We start from the raw sequence: 10,827 nt of genomic DNA on the forward strand, positions 1-10,827 counted from the left end.
ATGTTAATTTGGGTTTAAATACATCACCAAACATCTTATACAACCAACTAAAAAGAGACAACCAACATAAATTTAAAAATTAGTTATGCCAAATATATCATCATTTAGTGATCCGCCATATATAAAACTAGCAATTAATTTCATATACGTATAAATTTATCTGCTTTAAAATTAACGATCATACATCTTCATCTAAGAACAAATCATCACCATGATCAACACATTATCTTTTTCTTATACGGTATGAACTTTTTATCGTGAATGTTCTATTACTTTGCCTTTTCTTTTCAATCTTGTCCAATTCACGCGTTTTAACTACATTTTAAATCATCTACAAGATTATCATACGAATGATCCTACACACATATTTTCATGGCTAATGGAAACGATTTTGTTGTAGGTTCATATGAGGACTATCTCTAAAGGAGCAATAATTTTATTTTCAATAATGATGTTGCTCTTTGACACAACTTACTCAGTTGTTTTAGAGTCTGATGAAAATCATATAAAGTCAGTTACTTTCTTGTCTGAAAATTTTGAAGTGGGACCAGGAAAAATTGTGGTGAAAACACTATTAGATATTGACTTTCCAAGGGGACACATTGGGGTCAAGAGTTTTGATGTTGAAGTAGTTGATGAAGATGGTAATTCAGTACCTTTGTATGAAACTTACCTTCATCATTGGTTTGCTGTAAAATATATTGAAAACATTACCATGTCAGAGTACATTAAACAATCTCACGACCTTCGCAATGGTATCGAATTCGAAAGAAATGATGGTGCATGCCAAGGTTTTTTGCTTCCACATTATTGGGGCTTGGGAGCAGAATCACGAGGAATATCTTCAAATCTTCCAGATCCTTTTACAGTTGAATTAGGTAATCCTACAAAAATAAAGCATGGATTTAAAGAAAAATGGTTGTTTAGCATCATGGTTATTGATACACGTGGAACACAAGATAGAAAAGGTTGTACAGAGTGTAGGTGTAAGCTTATGAATCTCCCAAAGGACTTTTACAATGTCACAACGGGCATTAACGGTCAATTGTTGCCTAGAAATTATAAAGGAGGACTCTTTTGTTGTCAAGATAACGTACAATGCAAATTAAGAAATGGTTTTCGTGGCCCAACAAGAAAGCTTTCCCTGAGATACAAAATAAAGTGGGTTGATTGGGATGAACACCAAGTGCCTCTTAAGTTCTATATACTTGATTCAACTGATCGTGTAAGATCAAATGGTTCTACACCAATTCATGATTGTCAGGTAGACGATTTACTCAATACATACAATACTTTACAAATCATAAGCAAACTTTTGAAACTCATTTATTTTCCAAACAAAGGTATTAGGCTATTAATTACTTTTTTCATCGGTGTGTGAGTAAAATAAATTTCTCAATTTGTTATAGGCAGAGTATACGATCCCGAGAAATCATGACAATGACATCCCTCATGTTAAGAAAGCAAACATCCCAATGACAAAAGGTGGTTATCTTATATATGGCACTGCTCATATGCACACTGGTGTTGTCAATGTTACTCTATATGGACAGGTAATATTTGATATTTGTTGTTCCCATGTAAGTTGTATCATGTAGATAAACTCACGTTAAATTTTGTGTGATTCATATATTCATTTTTAGGAATAAATTTTGTTGATACTTCTATATCTTTATAAGAAATTAACAAGTTTATTGAATCATCTCTATATTTATGATTATGCTTAACTTAGGATGGAAGGGTTTTATGCACTTCAAGTCCAAAATACGGAACTGGAAAAGAAGCGGGAAATGAAAAGGGTTACCTAGTTGGAATGTCAGTTTGTTATCCTAAACTCGGTTCTATAAAGATCGAAGATGGTGAAATTCTAACGCTAGAATCAGTATATGAAAACAAGTTTCGTACCGGAGCTATGGGGCATTTCTACATTTACTTGGCAGAACAAATGCCAAACAAGTATTCGAAGGAAATATGATGTGAAAGTAGTTATTTTACCTTTCTGTAATGACTTATATAATTTATAGTATATTGTAATACATCAATACAATTTCTAGATCATCACTATGTGTATTAATGTTGTCTTACTTTTAATCCATTACTTAGTTTATGATCGTGTTCTCTTTGTGGGTTATATGGTATACTATCATTTTTATGCTAATTGAGCTTATAGATTAAAAATAAAGATTTTAGTGAACCTAGTCTAAATTTGAATCCATTAATAAAAAAAATGCGTAGAGTTAATTGCAAAACACACCAAAGTGCAGATGAAGTGAAAGGAACAAACACAAAAGTTGGAAATGAATAAATTTTCTCTCCTATTATGCAATCTAATTTATTTTTACATCCATGTAGAAATCCCTACACTTCACCATTGTAAAAGGGAGTTCAAAATATCTACGATGATTAATCCTGTGGATAAACTTACGTTAAATCTTCTACACTCCTTATATTAATTAGTAATAATTTTTTTAATAAATTTCATATCCCTTTAAGAAATTAACTATCTTAATGCATCATTTCTAAATTTATGTTTTTGCATATTTAATTCCAAAATTGTTATAATACATAAGTATCATTTCCAAATTATTATTATGAGTATAATAATTGTTGGTTTACTTTTAATCCACCGCTTAGTTTATGATTGTTTTATTTGTGCTATAGGGTATGGTTGATGCATTTTTTTTTTGTATATATAACTATGGTTATGCTAAAAATACACCAAGAAAATGTAGTCTACTAATTGAGCTTATAATTTAAAAGATGTTGTGAAGCAAGTACCAATTTGTGTCCGAAAACAATAAAAAGACTTGTGTAGAGTGAGGTGCAAATCACCCAAAAATGAACATTAAGAAGCATAAGTAAATAAAAATTTTAAAATGAATCAATCATCCTCTATATCATAAAAGTTAAATATTGTTTTCATCACATATATCTAAAAAATTCATTTTTTTTTGTTAACAATAATTTTAATGTATAATAATGTTGATATTGATTTCTATAAGATATTGAATTATTTATTTTTTTACAAAAAAATTGTAATGTTGCAAGACCTTCTATTATTTATCTTATGTATTGAAGCTACTCATACATATTAATATTCTTACAAATAGGATACGTTAATTATCACAATCCTTTGTAAATGAAGTTAACACTTAATAATTAGGTTACTCCTAGGGACTTAAATAGTTAAGTAGTCCTTATAATTTTTACTATCTATCCCAATACTTTGAATCCAATTTTAAAAATCTCATTACATCTATCTATTTAAGTTAATTTTGACAATTAATTTTGATATTTACAATATCAAAAGTGAACATCTAGATAACACGTGATAAAAGCAACAACAATTCAATAAAGATATTTATAAATTATCATGAATGAGATCCCCAAAAACAACCACAACATAAATGTAAAACAATAAATGGAGGTTTTGATCATTAACCTCGATGTAAAATTTTAACCTACGACCAAATCGAACATAAACAATCACTCACCTGAGACGAAAGAAAAATACACTTTAGATCACCAATGTACCTAGGAACACAGTTGTCGGAGCCACAACCAAGGAAGATAGCCAAAATGTCGGAAACGTGGGGGAGAAGAGAGGAAGAAAGGGGTTTCGTGCAAAAATATAAACAAAAATTTACCTTAGATGTCCGACATAAATCTTAAAATTTGTGACAGACAATGATGTCACACGACGTATAATATAAAACTTTTAATGAACCTTAGGTCATCCCACATAAAAAACATGTGATTTTAATTACAAAAGTATCCTTGCATATTCTTTATGTTGTGTTCTTTTGTGTTAGACAATAATTTCCTGACGCAAGGTACACTTTTTCCTCTATTCTTGGTTCAAGTTTCAAGTAAATCATCCTTGTTTTGTATGAGATGGAAGAATACTTAGTATTTTCAAGCAATCTTTTTGTGTTAGTTATGATACGATGGGTGGATTTCATAGGTGTTTGATAAAATGATTTTGTGTTATTGTAGACTAAGGTTTGGGTTGGCGGTGTTTTTTAGGCGCAATTTTCTTGATCAGTGTCTAAATATATTTGAGCTTGATTTAGCATTGAAACTTGAATTTTCTTATAATTTTAAAAGTGTAATAAAATAAACGACATGAATCTTAAAGATACTCACCACTTAAACATAGATTTAATTAATAGGAGTAAGTGTGAAAGTTTGCATATGAGATTGGAATAAGATTAAGAATGCAAAAATAAGAGCACAATGATATAAAGAAAATATAAGATAGAAATTCTTAGAAGCATGCAAAAATATGAGAAATTTGAAAAGGAAATAACAATTCAATTCAAAAATTGAAAGAGACAAAAGATAATATAAAGATGAAGAAATTATGATTCAATGGCGGAGGCCATGCCACTTGAAGATGTTTCAAGATATGTGTTAAATTGAGTAGCCACTTGATCATAGGATTAAGGATAAAATAAAGTTAAGAATAGAAATTTCTCTCTCTTGTAAATACCTGGAAGCATCTTAATAGATGAATAAAGTTGTAATGTATGTACAAACGGTGCAAACCATGTGGAATGAAGTGTAACCGACCGCTCGGATGTGGAAAAACCCAACCGGTCATTATTAAAATAAGCTAAACATCTAATTACCATAAACATGTCAATAGGAAGGCTTAAAGTGAATTAGGCCGCAATTTGGTTGCCCCTAATCAAAAAGCTCGTGGAGATGACTATAAATACAGGTCAAATGTATGGTTGTTCGAACATTCATTACACTTTTATTACTTTTATTATAGCATTAATTGTTTAAACCGATCGAACCTAGGATGACTTTAGCATTGGAGCACCTTTAACATGTACCTCCTGATCGATTGGCAAACAGATTACCCTAGCACGAAGAGGATAACACTGAAGTCAACATACCAAGAAATTGTTTGGAGTGGACGTTTGACCCTATACTCGAAACAAAAGTAAAAACCATTTAATTGGTACAAATTCAAGGAATAAAGAATCGTGTTTCTTTTTTCCTTTTTTCATAAGCTTTTAGACCAGAAAAGGAGTGACATTATTTTATAGCCAATGTAGTTTTTATATGATTGATTTACAAAACTTCATGGACTCTCTTTAATGAAGATGGCAATTTCTCTTTGAATAAACCTTTTTTTCTTAATAAGTAGATGCCAATGATTTTTTTATGCATGTTTATCTTTATTTGGAAATAAAACTATTGAAATAAATTGGTTGACATACATTCACAGTTTTTGGTTTTAGTTTATGTATATGCTGTCCATTTTTCTTGAGTCGCATTACGTTGAGAAACAAGCATGTGTTTTTAAGATGATAAATGCCTTATATTATTTCTTTCATTGAATTATTTAGAAGTTAATTTTTCAGCATTTGATAAAAATGATATCACAATCGTAGCACTTGCACATAAAAAAATACACAACCTTTAATTCCTGTTGTATTGAATTACTTTTTTATTGTGATTAAAATAGCTAAGTTCAGTTGTTTGTAATTGCTGCGCCATAACAATTTTTCTTTCTATTAGTTTAACATTCAAGGCCACAACAATTCAACAATCAACTTTTAAAGTACAATCTTAAAATATAATAAACTTATATAAATTTAGAGGTATTTAGAATATATTTAAATCATATAGAAATATCATTTTATGTCTTACTAAAATACTATGAATATTGATAAAAGAAATATCATGCATACTCAGTCAACCCTGTATATTATAATTATCACTATCTACAATTGCATTTTTATATATGTTATGTCTTAAGTGTCATTAATTAGTGTTATTAAAATTATTATTTTTTCTCTTTCTTAACTCTTTATTTGAATAAACTTCCTTTTGTTAAAGTTATGTGATTGATATTTTTTATTTTCATCTTTTAAGCATAATTTAACCGAAAACCAATTGTCATATGTCATATAATATTAGAATGTTGCTATTTAGGGAAAAAAGAACTACAAAAGTTAAACCATGTCAAGTTTGCCCAAAAAAACCATTTATCAAGTTGTTTTTACATCTACAATTAGTTACAAAGTTTCCAAATAGTTTTTTAGATCTGTAAAACTATGTAAATACATGTTAATTTGGGTTTAAATACATCACCAAACATCTTATACAACCAACTAAAAAGAGACAACCAACATAAATTTAAAAATTAGTTATGCCAAATATATCATCATTTAGTGATCCGCCATATATAAAACTAGCAATTAATTTCATATACGTATAAATTTATCTGCTTTAAAATTAACGATCATACATCTTCATCTAAGAACAAATCATCACCATGATCAACACATTATCTTTTTCTTATACGGTATGAACTTTTTATCGTGAATGTTCTATTACTTTGCCTTTTCTTTTCAATCTTGTCCAATTCACGCGTTTTAACTACATTTTAAATCATCTACAAGATTATCATACGAATGATCCTACACACATATTTTCATGGCTAATGGAAACGATTTTGTTGTAGGTTCATATGAGGACTATCTCTAAAGGAGCAATAATTTTATTTTCAATAATGATGTTGCTCTTTGACACAACTTACTCAGTTGTTTTAGAGTCTGATGAAAATCATATAAAGTCAGTTACTTTCTTGTCTGAAAATTTTGAAGTGGAACCAGGAAAAATTGTGGTGAAAACACTATTAGATATTGACTTTCCAAGGGGACACATTGGGGTCAAGAGTTTTGATGTTGAAGTAGTTGATGAAGATGGTAATTCAGTACCTTTGTATGAAACTTACCTTCATCATTGGTTTGCTGTAAAATATATTGAAAACATTACCATGTCAGAGTACATTAAACAATCTCACGACCTTCGCAATGGTATCGAATTCGAAAGAAATGATGGTGCATGCCAAGGTTTTTTGCTTCCACATTATTGGGGCTTGGGAGCAGAATCACGAGGAACATCTTCAAATCTTCCAGATCCTTTTGCAGTTGAATTAGGTAATCCTACAAAAATAAAGCATGGATTTAAAGAAAAATGGTTGTTTAGCATCATGGTTATTGATACACGTGGAACACAAGATAGAAAAGGTTGTACAGAGTGTAGGTGTAAGCTTATGAATCTCCCAAAGGACTTTTACAATGTCACAACGGGCATTAACGGTCAATTGTTGCCTAGAAATTATAAAGGAGGACTCTTTTGTTGTCAAGATAACGTACAATGCAAATTAAGAAATGGTTTTCGTGGCCCAACAAGAAAGCTTTCCCTGAGATACAAAATAAAGTGGGTTGATTGGGATGAACACCAAGTGCCTCTTAAGTTCTATATACTTGATTCAACTGATCGTGTAAGATCAAATGGTTCTACACCAATTCATGATTGTCAGGTAGACGATTTACTCAATACATACAATACTTTACAAATCATAAGCAAACTTTTGAAACTCATTTATTTTCCAAACAAAGGTATTAGGCTATTAATTACTTTTTTCATCGGTGTGTGAGTAAAATAAATTTCTCAATTTGTTATAGGCAGAGTATACGATCCCGAGAAATCATGACAATGACATCCCTCATGTTAAGAAAGCAAACATCCCAATGACAAAAGGTGGTTATCTTATATATGGCACTGCTCATATGCACACTGGTGTTGTCAATGTTACTCTATATGGACAGGTAATATTTGATATTTGTTGTTCCCATGTAAGTTGTATCATGTAGATAAACTCACGTTAAATTTTGTGTGATTCATATATTCATTTTTAGGAATAAATTTTGTTGATACTTCTATATCTTTATAAGAAATTAACAAGTTTATTGAATCATCTCTATATTTATGATTATGCTTAACTTAGGATGGAAGGGTTTTATGCACTTCAAGTCCAAAATACGGAACTGGAAAAGAAGCGGGAAATGAAAAGGGTTACCTAGTTGGAATGTCAGTTTGTTATCCTAAACTCGGTTCTATAAAGATCGAAGATGGTGAAATTCTAACGCTAGAATCAGTATATGAAAACAAGTTTCGTACCGGAGCTATGGGGCATTTCTACATTTACTTGGCAGAACAAATGCCAAACAAGTATTCGAAGGAAATATGATGTGAAAGTAGTTATTTTACCTTTTTGTAATGACTTATATAATTTATAGTATATTGTAATACATCAATACAATTTCTAGATCATCACTATGTGTATTAATGTTGTCTTACTTTTAATCCATTACTTAGTTTATGATCGTGTTCTCTTTGTGGGTTATATGGTATACTATCATTTTTATGCTAATTGAGCTTATAGATTAAAAATAAAGATTTTAGTGAACCTAGTCTAAATTTGAATCCATTAATAAAAAAAATGCGTAGAGTTAATTGCAAAACACACCAAAGTGCAGATGAAGTGAAAGGAACAAACACAAAAGTTGGAAATGAATAAATTTTCTCTCCTATTATGCAACCTAATTTATTTTTACATCCATGTAGAAATCCCTACACTTCACCATTGTAAAAGGGAGTTCAAAATATCTACGATGATTAATCCTGTGGATAAACTTACGTTAAATCTTCTACACTCCTTATATTAATTAGTAATAATTTTTTTAATAAATTTCATATCCCTTTAAGAAATTAACTATCTTAATGTATCATTTCTAAATTTATGTTTTTGCATATTTAATTCCAAAATTGTTATAATACATAAGTATCGTTTCCAAATTATTATTATGAGTATAATAATTGTTGGTTTACTTTTAACCCACCGCTTAGTTTATGATTGTTTTATTTGTGCTATAGGGTATGGTTGATGCATTTTTTTTTTTTTGTATATATAACTATGGTTATGCTAAAAATACACCAAGAAAATGTAGTCTACTAATTGAGCTTATAATTTAAAAGATGTTGTGAAGCAAGTACCAATTTGTGTCCGAAAACAATAAAAAGACTTGTGTAGAGTGAGGTGCAAATCACCCAAAAATGAACATTAAGAAACATAAGTAAATAAATAATGTTGATATTAATTTATATAAAATATTGTTTTCATCACATATATCTAAAAAATTCATTTTTTTGTTAACAATAATTTTAATGTATAATAATGTTGATATTAATTTATATAAGATATTTAATTTTTTAATTTTTTATAATAATTCATTTTATGTTTTGATTGACTGTATAACATATATAACTTGATGATGCATGATTCCCCTCTGCCACGTTTAAATTTCTGGGTTTTCTAGAAAAATTCCAGAAACCGCCTGGCAGGTATTCATAGCCGCCAAGCGATGCATGTTGATTCTGTGGTTTTCCGAGTTCCCGCGAGGAATCGCCTGGCTGTGAAGCCCCATACGCCAGGCGACATAAGCCTGTCACCTACTTTTGGGTTTTCTTGATGAACTGCCTGGCGGTGATGAATAACCGCCAGGCGACGCGAGCCTGTTTGGCTCAATTTCAATGTTTTTGGGATTCTAGAACGAAGTTAAACAAGAAGAAAAGGAATGCGTATATGTATGGATTGTGGAGTATTAAGAATCATTATAATTCTGCAGTAATTGGATAATAATTGGGGAAAATTGTATGAATGTGAATTTTAGGGTTGATGATAGGTGATTCTCAAAGTTACACGAAATTAAATGGGAAATTATTAATGAAGTATCTTAGATTGGAAGTTTAGGCATGAACCATGAATCTAAATACGAAAGTATGGCCTATTGAGTCATAAATTGATGGAAACCACAGTTGTGGTGAATGGGCTAAGGTTCGCAAGTGTAGAAAGAATGTTGGGGTTCTTGGAACAGCAAGAACCGCCTGACGGCACCTTGGTTGCCACCAGGCGCCATACCAGAGATGCGTGGTGTTCTAATTCACAAAAAATTTTGTTTTTTGTATTTTTGCAGAAGAGGAACCGCCCAGCGCTGGTTTTGTACCGCCAGGTGCCAGGTTCCTGATTTTTGGGCGCTAGGCGCCATCGTTTTTCTGGTTTGTGCAGTTTTCGTAAAACTGCATTTCCCGGTTCGTTAACCGTCCGATTTAGGTGAAATTTTGACAGGTGGTCCATAACATGTAGTTCTTCACTTTGCACGGTGTAGATTTGATTTGGAGGTCAGTAGCTAGATATATACGTTACACAATATTGTTGATTTAGTAGTCTTTAAAATACATGAATAAGCTCTTGATAATTTCAAGTAACTTCTAATGAAGCATGATTGGGTTATGTGGTAAGTCTCTATCAATTTGAATGTTCCTTTGGGTTAGTCACATGTGGAGAATTGGTTATTGGTGAATGCATGTGTGTCAATATTAATTTGCATTGGTGCATAGGATCATGTGCTTAAATTGTTAGAGTGTTGCTGCTTATATTTGTTTGAGCATGCGCTATTCACAAGTTAAAATTGAATGCTAGCATGGATTTAAAGGGGGAATAGCGCCTGGGTGCTTGATTTATATGAAATGTGAATGGATTGATTTTACTTTGTTCTGGGTGCTTAAAAAACCAGTATTGCGTAAGTACTAGTGTAGCGCCTAGCGGTGGTGTTTGACCGCTAGGTGATAGCTACAAAACCAGTAGAGAATTGAAGCGTGTAGTACTTCGCGATAAGGGTTCTCCCACCATGCGATACTTGTAGAAACAGTAGCATCAAAGGCGCTTGGTGCTTGGCGGCATGTGTCCCCCGCCAGGCGGTCTGGAAACCTTTTGTGCCTGGCGACTCGTGTGGAGCGCCAGGCGATTTTTGATGAAGCAAACATTGTGTTTTGCTTGCTTTGGATGTGCGTGACCTACGAGGCTTTGGGCGATATCTCAAGAGTCAGATATTGGAGTATTCCTAAAGTTGTGGCTCAAGATGGAGGGTAACACGAGCATTCTTTGAGTTGTGGCTCAGA

At 31.5% G+C, this 10,827-nt stretch overlaps 2 protein-coding genes across 2 annotated transcripts; both read left to right on the forward strand.

Annotated features, from left to right (window-relative positions):
* Positions 1-406: 406 nt before the first annotated feature.
* LOC114165105 (uncharacterized) lies at positions 407-1,996 on the forward strand. The gene is made up of 3 exons (XM_028049761.2): positions 407-1,264; positions 1,410-1,553; positions 1,733-1,996. The coding sequence occupies exons 1-3, from the start codon at positions 407-409 to the stop codon at positions 1,973-1,975; spliced, it is 1,245 nt and encodes a 414-aa protein (XP_027905562.2). The 3' UTR covers positions 1,976-1,996.
* Positions 1,997-6,487: 4,491 nt separating this feature from the next.
* On the forward strand, positions 6,488-8,058 carry LOC146882005 (uncharacterized). Its single transcript, XM_085667566.1, has 3 exons — positions 6,488-7,345; positions 7,491-7,634; positions 7,814-8,058. The coding sequence occupies exons 1-3, from the start codon at positions 6,488-6,490 to the stop codon at positions 8,054-8,056; spliced, it is 1,245 nt and encodes a 414-aa protein (XP_085523692.1). The 3' UTR covers positions 8,057-8,058.
* The last annotated feature ends 2,769 nt before the right edge of the window (positions 8,059-10,827 follow it).

The sequence above is a fragment of the Vigna unguiculata genome, chromosome 10 (genome assembly GCF_037176805.1).
Source record: "Vigna unguiculata cultivar grain cowpea cultivar isolate G323 ecotype 2 chromosome 10, ASM3717680v1, whole genome shotgun sequence".
Taxonomy (NCBI): domain Eukaryota; kingdom Viridiplantae; phylum Streptophyta; class Magnoliopsida; order Fabales; family Fabaceae; genus Vigna; species Vigna unguiculata.